The 19,936-nt window shown below is 41.9% G+C and overlaps 1 protein-coding gene across 16 annotated transcripts in view; it reads left to right on the plus strand.

Moving 5' to 3' along the window:
* Positions 1-12,021, plus strand: part of USP26 (ubiquitin specific peptidase 26) — a 46,318-nt gene extending 34,297 nt beyond the window's left edge. For all 16 annotated transcript variants that reach the window (XM_081567521.1, XM_081567511.1, XM_081567509.1 and 13 more), the window contains exon 5: positions 6,846-12,021. In XM_081567521.1, coding sequence (XP_081423647.1) covers positions 7,110-9,791 — 2,682 coding nt within the window. In that variant the 5' untranslated portion in view covers positions 6,846-7,109 and the 3' untranslated portion in view covers positions 9,792-12,021. The remainder of the gene's footprint in view (positions 1-6,845) is intronic.
* The last annotated feature ends 7,915 nt before the right edge of the window (positions 12,022-19,936 follow it).

Genomic DNA, 19,936 nt, shown 5'->3' on the forward strand with positions numbered 1-19,936 from the left:
AGGTGTAACAATTCTTATATAATGTGTTTTTTTATTTACTGATTTTGCATCTTTGCCAAAATTGCAAGAAAAGAGAGAAACTCATTGTATAGGTCATTTAAAAGTTATTTAAGTTAAATATACCGATTGTTTCAAAGATTAACAGTTTTGCAATTATATCTTGAGGACAAAACCGTAATAGAATTGCTTCATTTAAGTGTGTGCACCTTTGAAATTCTATAGACGGTAGTTTTCACCTGTTCAGTCTCCCGTCTCATTTAACCTGGTCTCTTCATGTGATAGCTTGATGTTCCAGTAACAGTTCCAGCCCATTTAATTTTACCCCCTTCCTGTCCTTCCGGCCCTCATTTTAAAACTTTGGACACTGTTTTCTTAAGGAAAGTTAGAGTTCTTTGATCCCAACCCTTAAAGGACTCCTACTTGTCCAGCTTTATGATTTCCCTTGGGAAAGACAGTTTCACTCCACACTGACTGAAAATAAATTGGAGTACAGTTGACGAATATGCCCACTCGTCATTCTCTGGCACCTGTTAACTTTGTGGTCAGTTCATGTGAAGCAGCCATGCAAGGTAGCATAGGCTAAGTGACAGTCTTAAAAAAGTGAATGCTCTGAGTTTCTGAGGCACGAAAACTCAGCCCTAGCACTCATTCTGAATGAACTGAGACTTGGACTCAATCTTAAAAGGGTGAGTAGAACTAAGACAAAAATAGGGAGATTACGTGCGAACTTCAGGCAGAGAAGAAATGCCATAAGAAGCTGAGATGGCAGAAAACCCATGAACTCTTATGTAACAATAACGGAAAGTGCGTGTATGTTAGTCACTTCGATCATGTCTGACTCCTTGCAACCCGGTGGACTGTAGCCCACCAGGCTTCTCTGTCCATGAGGATTCTCCAGGCAAGAATACTGGAGTGGGGTGCCATGCCCTCCTCCAAGTGATCTTTCTGACCCAGAAATCGAACCTAAGTCTCCCACGTTCCAGGCAGATTCTTCACCGTGTGCGCCACCAGGGAAGCCCAACACTAACTGAATTTTACTTAATACGTTTGCCTTGAACTGCCATTTTTCAGTATATTTGTCTTACAACCTGTCTGAGGTCAGGAGTGCTTTATTGCTTCATCTTCACATCTTGTACATAGTGGAGGTCTATATTTGACTAGGTACCAACAAATATTCTGTTTTCAATGTAACAAGTACACTTTCTCATGAAAGAGCACTTTCTTAATGAAATCATATTTAATTTCTGGAAAATAATCTGCATTCTGTTTTCCTAATCAACTATGTCTTATTAATAGCACTAACATAATCATTTTAAAAGAATGAAAAACAACAACAAAAAAGCTCTGCCAAACCTGTCTCTGAGAAAAGGTTCAAAGCTTGAGGAGTTCATGGGAACAATTTGCTAGTGGAGATTTCTTCCCATTTTGGTCCTGGCCTCCTATGGAGAGATTTATGTGCAGTGTATGTCAAGAGGCAAAATAATGGCATTTCTCTGCTATACAATGACTCGGACATTTGCTGGGTGCAGAAATGCACCTTTAAACCAGAGAAAGAAGCAGTCTGCCCTGATCCAATCATTTTAAAAAGCCATGTGCACTGAAGCTGGGGCCAAACATAATGACAGGATTTAATTGCTAATGCCCTAGAGGCAGTGAGCCTCTTGATGTGTTGACCTTTAACCCAGACTTGGGAAGTTGAAAAAAGAGAGGGGATGGTTTTCCCTTCCCCCTCCCCCATCTGATCCTGCCTGCCTCTAACCCTGTCCACCTACTCCTAACTTTCATCTCTCCACCCCCATTCCCATTAGTTACTTCCAGCTTTGGGGGCAAGGGAGAAAGAATGGAAGAACTGAAAGGAAGAAGGCAGTAGAATTTGAGAAGGAAGTCTACAGGCAGTTGACAGCTGCTCAGAAGCAGGGGGCAGAAGTACAGCTACAGAAGCGGGAGCTGAACTCCTGGTCCCCTGATCCTTCTACCCCATCCCCAGCCCCACCCTCAATATCTCCTGAGATTTAGGCTATTTCTCCATGTTTCTGTTCTCCGCTCCCATTTCACCCTTTCTAGTCCATATTTGTAATCACTCCTTTCTGACACCTGACTTTTCCTTCTTCAGTTCAATTCAGTCGATCAGTCGTGTCCGACTCTTGGTGACCCCATGGACTGCAGCACGCCAGGCCTCCCTGTCCATCACCAACTCCCAGAGTTTACCCAAACCCATGTCCATTGACTCGGTGATGCCATCCAGCCATCTCATCCTCTGTCGTCCCCTTCTCCTCCCACCTTCAATCTTTCCCAGCATCAGGGTCTTTCCAAATGAGTCAGCTCTTCGCATCAGGTGGCCAAAGTATTGGAGTTTCAGCTTCAGCATCAGTCCTTCCAATGGATATTTGGGACTGATTTCCTTTAAGATGGACTGGTTGGATCTCCTTGTGGTTCAAGGAACTCTCAAGAGTCTTCTCCAACACCACACTTCAAAAGCATCAATTCTTCTGTGCTCAGCTTTCTTGATAGTCCAACTCTCACATCCATACATGACCACTGGAAAAACCATAGCCTTGACTAGACAGACCTTTGTTGGCAAAGTAATGTCTCTGCTTTTAAATATGCTGTCTAGGTTGGTCATTTCCTTCTTACTTGGTTATTAATGGCAAAATCTTGAGCAAAGTTAAATTCATAGCTCTGTCTATTACACATCTGCACCATGGCAGCCGGGCAGCTAGGTATAGCTGCAGAAAAACTCAAACACACCCATTGATTTCGCTGTCAATTCACGACCACTAGCCTGAAGTGGACCCTTTGTGCTGCTCAGCAAGTTTACCAGCTCATTCACTCTCTTGGTTTGTTTGTTTACAAAACGTTCGCACCTTCTTTCTCTTCTATCTTGAAGTTTCTTCACTGATCTCCAGCCATGCTGATCTGCTTTCTGTTTATAAGTGTTAAGCACACCTGAGGGCCTTGTTACTTATTCTTCCTCCTGCCCAGAGCACCCTGCATCTAAGTGTTTGCTTCCTCACTTCCTTCAAGGCCTTGCTATGTGATGTCATCCTTATCAGTCCAGCCTTCTCTGGCCACTCTAGGGAAGGCAGCAAGTACATCCCCATCAAGCCTGGGGCACACCCTGTCCTCTTAACTTTATGTTTTCTTTGACAGTTACCACCATCTGGTATTCTATATATTTTATGTTTGTAGATTATTATCCCTCTACTAGAATGAAAGTTTTATGAAATCTTGGGTTTTCTTCATTCTTCTATAGCTAGTGCTTAATACAGTGCTTGCTAGTGTGCCATACAAATGTGTTTCGGGAATGAATGAATAATGAATGCGTATTGGGTTTTGAAAATCCCCTCTTCCCATTTGCCAAAACCAACATATTCATAACCACATTTTTTGTATGGTGACCATAGTTTCTAAGCCCAGATTAAAACATGTCATCTAATTGGTGGGGAAAATACCTTTTATTTTGCACTGTCTTGGGAAATTCAATGTGCTTATTAAGTATATTCTACCTAGAATCATAGTCTTACAGCATAGAGTCCTCAAAGGAAAAAGATGATCATTTTTCAGTTATCTTAATGGCCCTGATAGTGTATTTGGCTTATCCTAGGACACTAAGCTATGTTTAGTTTAAAATAAGTGTGAGTTGAAGTTGTTGGGTTTATCAAGCTCTTGTTTGGGCTTTGTGGAGATACCTAGGAATTACTGGAAACCTCAGGTAATATCCGGCCCTATCTTTTCTGCTTAGTGCATTCAGTGCCTAGCATACCACCTCTGGCTCCTGCATCATTACTACCCAGTAAGTCTTGCTTGAGTAACTGGGCAGGATTTCTCCCCATATGCTAGGTTTGCCTTTGTTCTCTCACTTGGAATTCTTGAAATAATGACAGCACGAATGGTGGGAATAAGGGATACAGAGGGCAAATAATCCAAAAGCCTCACAAGTCCTCAGTGCATTATCTTACTAGAGAATGAATCACCTGGGTTTCCAGGTTCTCAAGTTTGCAGGCATTCTTCCCAAGGACGAATTTCTTATTTGCTCTGCAAAACATTAGGTTAAGCCTCATCATTTTGCAGAGTTGTGGGTAGGGCTTGAGAAATCTCAGTCCAGGTGATCTTCTCTTTTACAAAATACAGCTCCCACCTGTGGTATGGGTTAAGCTCAAGAAAATGTTAATGAAATGATATTTTCCCAGATTCTCCCACTGGAAGCAAGGCCCCTTTAACTGTGATGTTTACACAATGATGTTTGGAGTCTAAGATGTTTAGGGACAGTGCGTGCTCATATCCTTTTGCCCCTGAGAACACTGACCACAATACTTGGCAAGAAGCAGACATTCAGGAGTTCATAATCAGCATAAGGCAGGTGCTTAGCAAATACTCAGTGACCAAGAAGATCAATGTAAAGTGAATTAGTAGAATAACAACAAAGCAGACATTTCTACCTGGAGTATTTCTACCTTAGGATCAAGTTCTTGACACTGTAGGCCATGTCTCCAAATATGATAGGAGTAGTGCAACTTTATGAGTTTCTGGCTATACTTTGAGATCAGCAGCTAGCCCACTGTTTTGCACTAGTAGGTGATTAATCAAACTTAATGTACTGAGTTTGTGGACAAAAATGAGAGAAAAGCACCTTGACTTTCATAACTTTTAAATGTAGTTGTCATCCACATGTTTTGAATTTGGTAAGGGGCTGGCAAAGGAGGAAGAGTATCATACTGCTGAAGTTTACTTTAGGCTGTATAGAATAGTCACAAAGTTCTCTCCAGATGAGTTTTAAAGAATTGTTATATTTTAGTTTAAAATGTTCCCCCAAACCTACCAATCAAAGGAAACCCTAAAAGCCTTTGAGTGATGAAGCTGAACCTCCCAATACTTTGGCCACCTCATGTGAAGAATTGACTCATTGGAAAAGACCCTGATGCTGGGAAGGATTGGGGGCAGGAGGAGAAGGGGACGACAGAGGATGAGATGGCTGAATGGCATCACCGACTCAATGGACATGAGTTTGGGTAAACTCTAGGAGTTGGTGATGGACAGGGAGGCCTGACGTGCTGTGATTCATGGGGTCGCAAAGAGTCAGACATGACTGAGGGACTGAACTGAACTGATGAGGCAGAATCAAGAAAGGAGATTTAAGCTAAAGACGTGCTAGGAAGTGAGCAGTGGCCATTAAACTGTGTATCAGCAACACAGTCCTTAATCTTCATTTCCAGTACTCTGGGCTCAAAGAAGCCTCCTTTATTTGGGAATGAAATGGAAGCAAGTTGAACTGGGAAGAAGGTATGACAAGTAGAGCCATTGTTTTGGAAACACATCTCTACACTGTGTTTCTGAAAGCAGAGAGTGGAAATGCCGTGAGAGTCTAGATTATCTTGGCTATCATTTGAAAGAATGGATAACCATTTTTGATAAATACAGATCAACTGGGATCACAGCATTTTTAAATGCAAACTAGAAGTGGTTCTGTGGTTGTAGTTTCTCTCAAGTGGTTGAAATAGGAGCAATTAAGACTTTTTGTGGAGAAGGAATAGTTTAAACTCTTATTTAGCACCAATAGTAGAACAGTGAGCTATAAATAATACAAACACTTGAATTTGCAGTTGTGCTTCAAAGTTTTTATGGCCCCATTTCCACCATGATAAACATAATCATTCTCACTCGGATTCATATGCACTTTTTTTATGTGAATGAGTGCAATTCCTACTTTACTAAACGTAGGTTGATAGATAAAATACTTGATAAAACAAAAATCTCATTAGTGTATGCTTCACCAGTTTTGAGTTTTTGATAATTTGGATAGAAATCAAGTAGAAGTTTCATTTAGTATTATTCATAAAGATAGAGTTTGTTGAACAAGTTAATAACATAGACAAGATTCAGGAATTATATTTAACTATGTAGGGAGAAAACATAATTTCCAATCAATTCTTGGACATATGCTTTCTGATAAAAACATTTGTAGTGCTAAGTGCTGAGCTATTCATTAATTCAGATTGGTTCACTACAGGGTTATTCAGAAATTTAAAATTTTGAGTGATTTAAGTACATGCAATGGCACCCCACTCCAGTACAGTTGCCTAGAAAATCCCATGGACGGAGGAGCTTGGTAGGCTACAGTCCATGGGGTCGCTAAGAGTTGGACACGACTGAGCGACTTCACTTTCACTTTTCCTGTTCATGCACTGGAGAAGGAAATGGCAACCCACTCCAGTATTCTTGCCTGGAGAATCCCAGGGATGGCGGAGCCTGGTGGGCTGCCATCTGTGGGGTCACACAGAGTTGGACATGACTGAAGCGACTTAGCAGTAGCAGCAGCAATCCTTCCCGGCTGGTTTTGAGTGCAGGGAGCTAGCTAAGGTTATATGGACCCTGTGGCCAGAGGTGGAGTTAGCCAATTCTTTGATACCTGCTTTAAGCAGTGGTAGTTAGGCCCCCACCCTACATGGGGTAGAATGTCTGGACTTACTCTGGTGCTACATGAAAGAAAGGAACATAACAGGATTTGGAAGGAAGTAGGTTCAACTGTCCATCTGTTATTGGGTTGAGGGCTGCATAGGGCCTCCCACTTTCTTATTCACTTATTGTGGTTGGCCTGTGGGGTCATTCTGTGACAGAGGGATTAGCATATCATACACATACACTTGAGACACTGTTCATTATGCCCTTCAGCTATGTACTGAAAGTCTTCCAAGTGTTTAATGATTTCAGTTGAAGTGTGGAAATTAATCAGGATAGAATCTAGTATTGCAGTGGAAAAGAGATTTAGTGTGAGAGAGTAAGGTTTGAAATCTATCCAAGCATTTCTCTGATAGCTTAAATAATTTTTCTTGATTTTCTTTCCATAGAGGCCTTGCTTTGGGAATCAAGACTCTGCCCTCAAGCAACTGTGGATAGCTCTTGAAGCATACTGATTTTATCACTAAAGAGGTGGATTATCCAGAGCCCGAAGAGGCTCTAGGATAAAACTAACACTTGAAACAGAATCATTCTATATAGAGAACTAAAGAACTATTTCTTTGGTGTTGTCTCCAGAGGTGAACTTGCCAACATATTGGAACTTTAAGATTGTCAGTAATTCAAGATAGGTGTATTTTATTTGTAAAGAAACCATGGGTCCTGTAGTAGCACATGGTTTTGTCAAAATATGGAACAGGAAGAATGGGATGTCTAAGTCAAAGGAAGCAATCATTGAAGCAGTGGGAAAACAGAAGAAAACTAGATTGGTGGTCTATTTCGCTGGTGGAGAAAGCACAATTTTTCAACTAAATAATAATATTAAAAGCATGGTCATTAGATCCTATGGAGAAAAAGCAAATCACCTGCAGTTAACTTTCCAAAATAATAGCTTCTTTTTTATGGAAAAAATATCCTCTACAGATGTCAAAAAATTGAAGGCATTCCTGGATAGAGTCCGTGAGAAACATCTTCCACCACCCATAAGACCTCATGTGGATAGCAGTGCCTTTGCCAGCACAACAGTACAGAAGACAGTTGATGAAACTTCATTTCAAAAAGTGGGTAAAAAGTCAGACAATCAGTCTTTTGAAAAAGAAGAAAAAAACGGGACACCTTCATCTGCATCAGAACCAACATCTACCTATGAACAGTTATTAGAAGATGAATATGGGAAGAGGAAGAAGAAGCCCTCATCGGATTTCCAAAAAGAGAGTAGCTCTGTGAGAAAGAGGAAATCCCAGTCACATCCATTGAGATATGTAACCCACTGTGAGAAGAAAGAATTGAAGTTAAAAGGGTTAAAACAGAGGAAATTAGATTTAGAATTTTTATTTCAGATCAGTCCTTACCTACATGGCACTGATCTTTTCCAAAAGCTATCTGAGAATATATGCTTCACATTTCTGTCAGCAACAAAGTATGATAAGAATGACCCGTTTTGGGAGAGACTCAAGCTGACTCTTGACTACTACCCGGAGAAACTATGGCAAGGCCTCCCCAATTTGGGAAACACCTGTTACATGAATGCAGTTCTACAGTCTTTATGTTTGATTCCATCATTTGCTGATGATGTGCTCAATCGGTGTTTCCCATGGTGTAAAATTCCCGCTGATCCACTTAGCATGTGCTTGGCACAGATGTTTGTCTTGCAGGATATTTATAACATAAATATCAAGAAGAGGTTACTTGAGAATATTAAAGAAAAAATTTCAGCAGTTGCAGAGATATTCTCTGACAACAAGCAGAATGATGCCCATGAGTTTTTAGGTCATTATTTAAATCAGATGAAAGAAAACGTGGAAAAATTAAACAGAATTGGGAAGACTAAAATTGAACCTGAGGAAGAAAATTTACCTCAACCGTCTATTGTTGGCAGTGAAGCCAAGCAAGCACTCTTTTGTCCTGTCATCACTAATTTTGAGTTTGAGTTGCTATGCTCTATTACTTGTAAAGGCTGTGGGCACGTTGTTCGTAAGACAGAGGTGAGTAATTACCTCTCCATCAATCTTCCCCAAGGACGGCAAGCACTTCCCTTTTCTATTCAATCTAGTTTCGATCTTTTCTTTGGAACAGAAAATCTTGACTATACATGTGAGCAGTGTAAACATGGGAAATCTCTTATAAAGTGTAGATTCAGTAGGCTACCTAGGGTCCTTATTGTTCATCTCAAGCGCTATAGCTTTTTTGAGTTTCGGTCCTTAAAGAAGAATGACCAAGAGGTCATTATTTCCAAAAATTTAAAGATATCTCCCCATTGCGATGAAAATATCAGACCACCATTTCCTTTAAACAAGAAAGCACATCTTACAAATCTCAAAATTTTCAAAATCTTTCGAAACATAAATTTTGAAGCTGTCAGTAAGTTGAAACCTTCAGAAAAGATGGCCGCGAAATTCATGAGTTCTTTGCCTTTTGACATTATATCAGACGAAGAGTCCGAACCACAAAAAGATCATGTTCATCATGAAGGTTCAACAGAAGAAGAGAAACAAAAAGACCCCGGAAAAAGCTCTGTACGAAAGATACTAGAGTCCACGTTGGCAGACTCAGAAGATGGAATAATCGCTGCAAGAGAGCTGTTAGCAGTGGCCTTAGTGATGAATATGGAAGACGGCTCATTTCCTCTGAGAGATATAACCATCAGAGACCCAGATATATGTCAGCAAGTGCCTGAAAATCCAAAACTAAAGGATGATAAAATCCATACATTTGTAGATTTTGAGGTTGTGGCTAAGACCACCGAAGATAAAGATGAAAAAGCCAACATCTCAGAAGAATTTTCCCCAGTGGCTGAACAGACCGAAGATGAAGAAAAGATGAAAATGTATGAACAAGCCCTTTGGCTGGCATTGCTTCAGAGCTTTCCAAAGCCAAAGACTCGAAAGAGAGAGTGCACAGAGAAACTCAAAAGACCAAAGGAATCAGGCGTCCAGGGAACCAAGGTGAATTCCCTGGGTGCATCACATTGCAAGAAAACGTCTGGAAACAGGGGCTCTTTAGGTACAGGGAAGACAGAAGCTGCATCCAAGAAACCAAAAGGAGAAGCTGAGATGGAAGATCGTCAGGCCTATCGGCTCATTGGTGTTCTCAGCCATCTTGGGAGGTGCCTAAATTCAGGCCATTATATCACTGATGTCTATGACTTGGTGAGACAAAAGTGGTTCACTTACAATGATTTGCAGGTGTCAAATATCGAGGAGGCCACAATGCATAAAGCTAGACTTAGGTCCGGGTATGTCTTCTTTTACATGCATAATGAGATCTTTGAAGAGCTGTTGGAAAGGGAGAGCTCTCCACTTCAAAGCAGAGAGGCAGGGAAGACCTCTCAAGAGTAGGAAGAAAAACAGACTTAAATTGCACAAGTCTGCTTGACTGCCTCTCTGGCTATCACTTTCTCCATGGAAGGAAAACTTTGAACTCGAGCCAAACACAAAGGAGCAACTAGCATCCAGGACCAAAGTTCAAGCAGAAACACTTACTTGAAAATAAATCTTTGTTCTAACCCTGATAGAGACACCTTAACCCACAGTTCTGGCTGATAAACATTCATCTCCCCTACTAGACTAGAACTGTGCTTTCCGTATTCTACTAATACAGTGAATTTTGAGTGTGGTCCTCAAACCAGTACTATAAGGAACGTAGAAGGACTTGTGAGAAATGTAGTTTCTTGATTCCACCATGGACCCACTGATTCCGAAACTGAGGAGGGAGGCGGCAGTTTGATGGCGAGTTTCCAGGAAGTTTGAGAATCACTTCCGTAGTGTGTAGAGTATCTTGGTGTATTTTCCTGTTGTATATTTGAATTGTTTATATTTTGTAAAGGAGTTTGATCACATTTTTTCTTATATTCATTCATACCTTTCCTTTGTAAGTGTATTAATATTAACATCAAAAGACACAAAATTACTCTTCTGCTGATCAGATTCAGCAGTTTGATGGGAAAAAGCAGTTTCTGAAGTCTTGGCAAAACAAATGAAAAAACTAGTTGCTGAAGTCCTGGCAATAAAACAATAGTTGCTAGGGTCCTGGCAATAAATACTAAATGAAGCCTGTAGTTTTTGAATCCTCTTGGGTGTACATAGATGAGACTGAACACCATATCAAGTCTACAAATTGTTTGCTTCACTTTTCCTTCATGCCAAAAAGGCTGTATACCATCAAGCTTAAACCCTGAGAATGGAGAAGTTGATTTGCCCTCAAGAAATTCAACACGTTTTCCTGTTTGTCTGCTGGCAAAGTGTTCTTGGTTGTCTTGGACCACCATGCTATTTTCTTCAGAGGGACACTTGTACTGCCTAAAAGGAACATTGATGACCAAAACTTTACCTGAAGTCTTGACCAAGCTTCACTCAACTTTATAAGACTAATTCCAGATTTCTTTAACTTACTTAAACCTTAGAGTATGGTGGCCTGATTCCTTCAATGAGGAAACCGTACATGCTTTAAAATGTACTTGTAGGATTTCAAAGTCTTGTTACTGATTTGATAACAGTGTCAAAAAACCTGTGCCTGGATATGATCTGCTTCTGGGTAAAAGCTTCATGGATCCTGAGGTGGTCATATTCTGTTGAAGTGCCATGTAATTCAGGTATTTAGTAATTCTGATATTAAGCTCGTGCCATCTGTGTAACTTAGCCTTTTGCTGTCTTTGAGGCAGTGAATGTGTAATGCCTTGTACCTTTGCTATTAACAAGTGATTTGTACTAAGAGACTTTCTCACGTCATATAAAAGGATTGAACTTTCAGTCCCACCTTTTCCAACATGGATGAGTCCCCCTTGTGGATGGGGTATGGTTCTAGTATGGCTATATTAATCCAAGAGCATGTTGATGCTGTTCATCCTGGAGGGCCTTAAAAGAGGTGAATGAGAATTCAGTGGTGTGAGAAAGTTTAAAACTGCCCTCGGAGAGAAAAAACAGATTCTAAAGTTTGGGAAAATAAGTTTGTTCAGAATACAGTTTGTCTAAAAAGAGGTCTGAATGGAAGCTAAAGATTGCTGAGGTTGGCAGGGGGATATTTCCTAGGTTGAGTTAATTATCTCTGTGGAAGGTGTTGAAGACACAATAATGAGAGATTTGTTCAACTTGTGTAGCACCTCAGCAGCTGGAGCAGTTGAAGGTTGAGTTTGGAATTAGATTTAGAGGAAGAGAGTGACACTCTGTTTTCCCAATTTCAGATTTTTTGCTTCCAGAAAAATAGTTAAAGCTTAACCTAGTTTCGTTGGCATCAAAGCAAGAGTTTTGGAAAGAGTGAGGGAAAGTTATTTTCTTTTGAAAGGAGAATGAAGATGCTAGTAGTTTTAAGAGATTAAAATTTTTTGGTGTGGAGTATAGAGTATTGTACATTCTGCGTATGCTGCTCTTCAGCTTGTTGCACTTCCAAATGCAGGACAAATCAAAAGGCGAAGAAGGTTCTGGTATCCATGAGAGGAAGGCTCTGTCCTCTGGGACAGATAGTTTGGGTGGAATCCATCACTGTTCTGTGAGAAGAAATTCTTGGTGCAAAATGAGTGGCTGTATACTGTTTACCTGTTACATTGTTACTTAAAATAAAAATTAAAAATTCTTAAGTGACTCAGTGACTATTTATTATGGATTTTAATTGGTTCTCTATTTTACAGATCAGGTTTCTGGGTAATCTGTGGATAGAAAAACTTTATTTGACACTCTGTATTAGTTTTCTACTGCCTCTTTAAAAAATTAACCAGAAGGCCTCCCTGGTAGTGCAGTGGTAAGGAATCTGCCTGCCAAAGCAAGGGACGTGAGTTCAATCCCTGGTCTGGGAAGATCCCATGTGCTGTGGAGCAACTAAGCCTGTGTGCCACAATCACTGAGCCTGTGTTCTAGAACCCGTGTTCCACAACAAGAGAAGAGTAGCTCCTGCTCCCTACAACTAGAGAAAAATGTAGCAACGAAGACCTAGCACAGCTAAAAATAAATCTAAAAAATTTTAAATTACTACAAAATTAAATGGCTTAAAGCAACACAAATTTATTATCTTAGAATTCTGGCAGTCAGGAGTCCAAGAGGGGCATCACTGGGCTAAAATCAAGATGTTGGCAGGTCTACACTCCTTCCAGATCCTCTAAGGGGGATAGTCTTCTTTCTCTGCTTCTGGAGGCTACCCACATTTCTTGGCTTATGGCTTCATTCCTCCACCTTCACAGCCCACAATGCAGCACTGAGTCCTCACACTGCTATCTCTGGTTCGCCTGCATTCATTTTCCACTTTTAAGAACCATGGTGAGACTAAGCCAAGATAATTCAAGATAATCTCCCCATCTGAAGGTCAGCCGATTCGCACCCTTAATTCCCATTTGTCTCCTAACAGTATTGTCACAGGTTCTAAGCATTAGAATGTGGACATCTTTGGGGTGCCCTTACTCTTGCCACCGCACAATAGTAGAAGGTAATGGAAAACATAGCAACAAAGAGTAGAACAATTCAGGACACAGACCCCGGGGGGGTGGTTTTAGTAACACCACCAGGTGAAGACCCCAAAGCATCTGAGGTTTTAACCAAGGATGAAGTAAAATTGTAATCAGCAATTAAGCAAAAATATTGAGACCAGTTACAGAAACAAGGTCTATAGTAGCTTTGCATATTTTCTCTATATGTCTATTATATGAGTGTGTCTGTTTGTATATACTCAACCATTTTCTTTTTCTCTATCCTTATTTTTAATTTTATATACAAGTTATTGGAAGTTAATTTTACAACTTAGTTTTCAAAGGTACAACAGAATATTGAATGACTGCCTGACTGAATTGGAGGGATAATTAACAGATCCCACGATGGATGCAATGACTTGGGACTGAGTCATCTAATTTGGGGAGAATGGTGAACACATAAAAGGATTGACATATCTATTAGGTAGAAACATGGGATCATTCTGCTGCTCTAAAAAGTTCCAACGTACATAGGGGTACATAGGGAAGCTGAGTAACTGAAGACATGGGCTGTGCCGGTTAACGCACTGCCTCAGCCCGATTCACCCTTCAGTACATGATCTGTGACAGTGGGCAGAATTCCTTTAGGCATTTCTCCTTTACAGTAAACACAAGTTGAGCTCTCTCAGTAGAGGGTGCATGAGGTACACAGCAAGTGAAAGGGGTTCTCTTGCTATTCCCAGTTGTCGGCGGGGGTTAGCACTGTGAGCTGTGATGTGAGAGCATCTAGGAGGTTCACAAACCCAGCCATGGAACCAGAGTGTAAGGTCCCTGAGACTTCCCAGTTCTGGCCTGGCCCACCCTGGAGATGACTAGCTGCTGTTCGCACCTGGACCCCATGTGCTCTGAACGCCTTTGATCACGTGCTTTTCCCAGGTTTGGATTCCACGGGCCTGATGCCCAGCCCCCCAACAGAAAGCCACACTGCGGGCCTCCTGCTTCTCCAGTAGCCTCTGTCCCTTTGCAGGACTGAGTTGCTGGTCATTGGCGTTAGCCCTCCTTGTGAGCGACTAACACTTTCACTTTAGCTTCACATGTACAGCAAAGTGATGCACTTATATATATATGTATATAGACGTTCATCATTTTTAGATTCTTTTCTCATATGGGTTATTGCAGAATACTGAGTATAGTACTCTGTGCTGTACAGTAGGTCCCTGTTGGTTTATCTTCTAGGTAGTAGTGTGTGTATGTTCATCCCAAGTTCATTATTTATCCCACCCCTCCCCCCACCACATTCCCCCCTTGGTACCCATAAATTTGTTAAATTGCTTTTGCAGCATAAAACTTAACTGCATAAAATGAGCAGGTTTCCAAGAATGGAATCTGACAGCTACTCCTATTTCCCTGTTCTAATTCTACGTCTAGAGGTCACCAACCCCTGAAGCTTCTGGAAGGAAGGATAGCACTTATAACATTCACAACCAAGATTCTCAGTGGAAAGGCATACTTCCTTCCCTCTTCCTTGCAGTTTTCCTTGCACATCACAAAATTTCCTGTCGTAGAAATGCAAGATAGATGGATAGATGGGTTGATAGATAAGTAGATGGATAGATGAAATGGCCACTGATTTTGTGTTAGATTTTAGGAACAGTGGAATGTCATAAAGCAAGACTATAAACCAGAGTTCAGTGGACCATAGTCTGGGCTAAACATGGCTTGCTATCTATTTTTGTAAATAAAACATTATTGGGATACAAGTCCTGCTGATTCATTTACATATTTCAACCAGTCCATCCTAAAGGAGATCAGTCCTGGGTGTTCATTGGAAGGACTGATGTTGAAGCTGAAAGTCCAATACTATGGCCACCTCATGCGAAGAGTTGGCTCATTGGAAAAGACCCTAATCCTGGGAAGGATTGGGGGCAGGAGGAGAAGGGGACAACAGAGGATGAGATGGCTGGATGGCATCACCGACTCGATGTACATAGGTTTGGGTAAACTCCGGGAGTTGGTGATGGACAGGGAGGCCTGGCGTGCTGCAATTCATGGGGTCGCAAAGAGTCGGACACGACTGAGCGACTGAACTGAACTAGAGCAGCCCAGTGCAGTAGTTGTGAAAAGAACTGTAAAGCCTAAAATATTTACTATCTTGCCCTTAAAAAAATGCCCTTCCTTTAGGCTTCCACTCTGATGCTGCTTGAAATCCCCCATTAGGAAGACATCATTTGGAGATGTTCCTATTGCTATTGGAACAAGGCAAGATGCAATACTCCACTGTTGATGGGGCCAGATGCCTTTCTCTCCCAAATTTTAGCCTAGGGCAGAAATGAACACAGCGATAGCAGAGGGGAGAGAGGAAGCTGGGGTATGGAGAGGTGCTGCAGGGCAGAGGGTGTGGATGTGAACACAATTTATCCATAGAGGATACAGATAGAGAATAGGGACCACGGCATGGCAGACTTGTATGGATCCCGTTCCTTGCAATATCTGTCAAGGACAAGCCCAAACATAGAAGAATGGCATGGAAAGCACTACACTGAGACTTTGAACTTACATCAAAAGGATACAGAAAAGGTTCCAACTGAAGTGAATTCAGTTAACCTCAATGAGGATTAACTGAGTACTTCTTCTATACTAGCCAACAAAAGGTGGATAATCTACCTCAAAAGAGAGGACTTGATTTATTTCTGTCAGTGAGGCTACCAACCTTGAAATAGTAGCATCAACCTTCTCCCTCAACCACCACATATTCAACCAATCCTCTGTCTCTTCCTCTTCATTCATTCCCAGTGATATCAATCTAGACCTGACTGTAATCAACCAACTCAGTCAACTCATAATTCTTTGAGTCTGGGATGTATATATGAACATGTAACTGATAAAACCCACAGCACAAAAAAGAACAACTAGACTTTGAGAGGGAAAGAATTCCAGAGAAGCTGGATTCCTATTGTCTGGGCTAATTAGAAAAATTTAAAGACATACGTGGCAGTTGAGCTGAGCCTTGAAAGTTGCACAGAATTCAATTATGTGGAGAAAGGGGCATATCAAGTGAAGAAATGGTGGTAACAATGGCATAACATGTGGATTGCCTCATTCTTATATGACAACACACAGTGGCCCTAAAAAAGAAACTAAAACTCTGCTCCCTAAGGATGAGGGGGGTCATGAAGAACAGCGACCAAACCCTTACCCAAGCTATGTGATCACTAAACAGCTGGATAAGCTGATTAATGGTCTCTTGTATCCGGAGAGACTGTTCCTTATGCTAAAGATAACACAATAATGGGGAGGAGGGAAGTAAGTGACTCCCATACACACACCTTGCAAAATGGCACTCAACTGAAACAAAACATAAAGAAATGAAGGTGACACCCATGGCCGTATTGAGACTGTGTCAAAAGATTTTACAGGGACTTCCCTGGTGGTCCAGTGGTTAATACTCCATTCCTTATAACATGCACACATCATACAATGGTCCCATGAAGTATACACTTCCAGTTTTAAGAACAATGAGTTCTGGGATCTGACATACAACATGGTGATTATAGCTAATAATGCCGATAGAATTGTGTTAACATAATACTGTATCGACTTGAAAGGTGCTGAGAGGAGATCTTAAATGTTCTCACTATAAAAAAGAAATGGTAGGGGCTTCCTCGATGATTTAGTGGCTAAGAATCCACCTTGCAATGCAGGAGACACTGGTTAGATCCCTGGTCTGGGAAGATCCCACATGCCTTGGAGTAACAAATCTTGGGAGCTGAAACTACTGAGCCCATTCACTGCAAATACTGAAGCCCACGTGCCTAGAGCCTGTGCTCTGCAACAAGAGAAATAACTGCAATGAGAAGCCCGTGCACTGCAATGAAGAGTAGCCCCTTCACCGAAACTAGAGAAAGCCCACATGTACCAATGAAGACCCACCACAGCCAAATAAATCAATCAGTTCAGTTCAGTTCACTCCCTGGTGGCTCAGATGTTAAAGCATCTGACTACAATGCGGGAGTCCCAGGTTCGATCCCTGGGTTGGGAAGATCCTTTGGAGAAGGAAATGGCAACCCACTCCAGTACTCTTGCCTGGAAAATCCCATGGACGGAGGAGCCTGGTAGGCTACAGTCCATGGGGTCGCAAAGAGTCAGACACAACTGAGCGACTTCACTTCATTTTACTTCAGTTGCTCAATCGTGTCTGACTCTTTGTGACCCCATGAATCGCAGCACACCAGGCCTCCCTGTCCATCACCAACTCCTAGAGTTTACCCAAACTCATGACCATCGAGTCAGTGATGCCATCCAGCCATCTCATCCTCTGTTGTCCCCTTCTCCTCCTGCCCCCAATCCTTCCCAGCATCAGGGTCAGTTGGTAAAGAATAAATCAATAAATCTTAAAAAAAAAGAATTGGTAATTATGTGACAAGATAGAGGAGTTGGCTAAAGCTGTGGTGTCATCATTTTGCAATATATAGGTGTACCAAGTCAAAATGTTGTACACTTTATAAACTTATACAATGTTTAATGTCAATTTCATTTCAATAAAGCTGGAAAAAAGAGAAATAAATCCCTCAACCCTTTTGTGTTCCAGGAAATGGCTTATTGTAAAGGATGTCTATTCCCATAGGATGTAGGTAAGACCTGAGCTGGCCCCCTTCTTTACCTATGACAAGGCCAGACAGACCCTCCCAATTCCCGTTCTCTGTCTCATTAATTGAACTGAACTATTTGTTTCCATGGGCTTCCCAGGTGGCGCTAATGGTAAAGAACCCGCTTGCAAATGCAGATGTAACAGATGTGGGTTTGATCCCTGGGTCAGGAAGATGCCCTAGAGGAGGCCATGGCAACCCACTCCAGTATTCATGCTTGGAGAATACCATGGACAGAGGAGCCTGGCAGGCTATAGTCCATAGGGTCACACAGAGTCAGACACCACTGAAGCAAGTTAGCACGCACTCACACACTTGGGTGTGCACACACGCACACACACAAACATATGAAAGGTTGTTGCTGAGCCACAGAAAAACGGCCGGGATTCTTGGCCTCTGGAGGAGAAGAATTCAATCCTGGGCCAGAGACGAGGCTGGATCGCTCAGAGCTTTGGTGTGATAAAGTTTCATTAAAGTATAAAGGAGATAGAGAAAGCTTCTGACATAGGCATCAGAAGGGGGCAGAAAGAGTACCCCCCTGCTAGTCTTCAGCTGGATGTTATATAGTCACTAGCAGTTTGTTAATGTAAGAAAGGAATGTCTTAAACTCAGAATGGCACCAGACCCCTCATCCATAAGATGTATTTTCGAAAAATCTGGGCACCGGACATTCCGGGTCATAAAACGACTGACTTGAATTTTGCAGAAAGGCAGATCATGCAAATAGTTTCATTTACATAGATTAGGGGAACAATGTCTGAGTATAACATACTGGTTTGCCTAGGTTCTGAGCCATTAGGCAGAAGACAGTGTTTGGGGTAAATGCGCAGTACATTAACATAGCTTAAGACAAACATTTCCATAAGAAAAATGCATTGATTAACTCAAAGTTTGAGAATAGTTAACTTCAGGTGAAACCAGGTGTCATGGCAACACAGTATTTTAAGAGAAACCTCTTTTAAATTTGTATAGAGAAGGGAAAAAATATCGCTAGTTTGTTTCCTCCTGCCGCTTAAGAGAGATAAAATGTCTGACACTTGCAGCCTATTTCCTCCCTTTGGAGACCCCTGGCCTTCCTGCCTGTTGCCCTCTCTCACATATGCACATTTATTTCCATTAGCCAAGCTGGACATAATATTGGCTAGTTTGGCTTGACCAGACATTCATTAGTCAAGCTTCTCTCCTCCACACAGATCCCTGAACTTTGACTTGCTTCCAGCCTCAGAATGCGTAACGGCCCCTCCTTCACAACCCCTCCTGAGAATTGGCTGACCAGCAAGAAAGATATTCCTTGATTAACTGCCTGATTATTCCACAGGTTCATCCCACTCCCCCACATCAGTTCTTTCTAGCCTGAGTTCCTTGTTCCTATAAAAGAAAAACACTTTCTGCCTGCCCTTTGAGGCACTTGCATATCTCCTGTTCCTATTGCAGTAGCCTCCTCCTTACCTCGGTCTCTTCTGACCTCGGTCAGGTGTTTTTTTTTATTTGACACAGTCTTGCTTTCCTCCATGATGTAGCAGCAAACTGATTTCTCCTTGGTAATCAAGATCAACCACCCCAGTTAGTAGATGAACCCCTCTTTACACCCATTGTTCAGTGACACAAGATCAAAATGGTCAGTTGGCACTTCCCACCTCCAGTTCCCTGAAGCCATTTGTGTGGCCCCGGGAAGAAGCATCCTTTCCTTGGGAACTAATATCTCCAAGACAGTAGAGCTCAAAATTCCTAGCGTGGAAAACAAAAATGCGGGAAGTGCGGTATTGGGTGTAATAGTAACAGGAACCATTCCCACTGCCTCTCCCGCTCCTTAATTCCTGGACTTATATGTTCTGGGTATGGCGGACACATGACAATCTGTGATTTCAAACATAAACTGCATCCTGGGAGGCTGAATCCCATCCTAGTAAGGTGTTTTCTCCCAGTTAACACTGAGAGTCTTCAGTAAGCCATTTCACCTCTCAATCATGACAGGTGCTTGTGGGGTAATGGAGGGTGTCCTAAGACCAATTATTTCCATGGATACAAGGTCATGGCTGCACTTCCTTGCTGGGAGACGAGTTCCCTGATGAGATGCAGGGTTGGATTGCCATATGTCAGATAAGGCTTTCTGTGAATCCAGGGATGGTGGTGCTGGCAGAAGCTTTACCGGCAGGGATGACAAACCCATTTCCAGAATATATGTCTACTTCAGTGTGGACAAATATTTGTTCCTTCTATGGGAAAAGAAGGGTTTCCCAGGTGGCTCTGTGGTAAAGAATCTACCTGCCAAAGCAGGAGACGCTCATTCAATCCCTGGGTTGGGAAAATCCCCTGGAGGAGGAAATGGCAACCCACTCCAGCATTCTTGCCTGGAGAATCCCATGGACAGAGGAGCCTGGCGGGCCACAGTCCATGGGGTCACAAAGAGTCAGACATGACTTAGCAATTAAAACAACAGTGGGAG

Source organism: Giraffa tippelskirchi, chromosome X (genome assembly GCF_054371585.1).
Source record: "Giraffa tippelskirchi isolate mGirTip1 chromosome X, T2T-mGirTip1v1.2.pri, whole genome shotgun sequence".
NCBI lineage: Eukaryota > Metazoa > Chordata > Mammalia > Artiodactyla > Giraffidae > Giraffa > Giraffa tippelskirchi.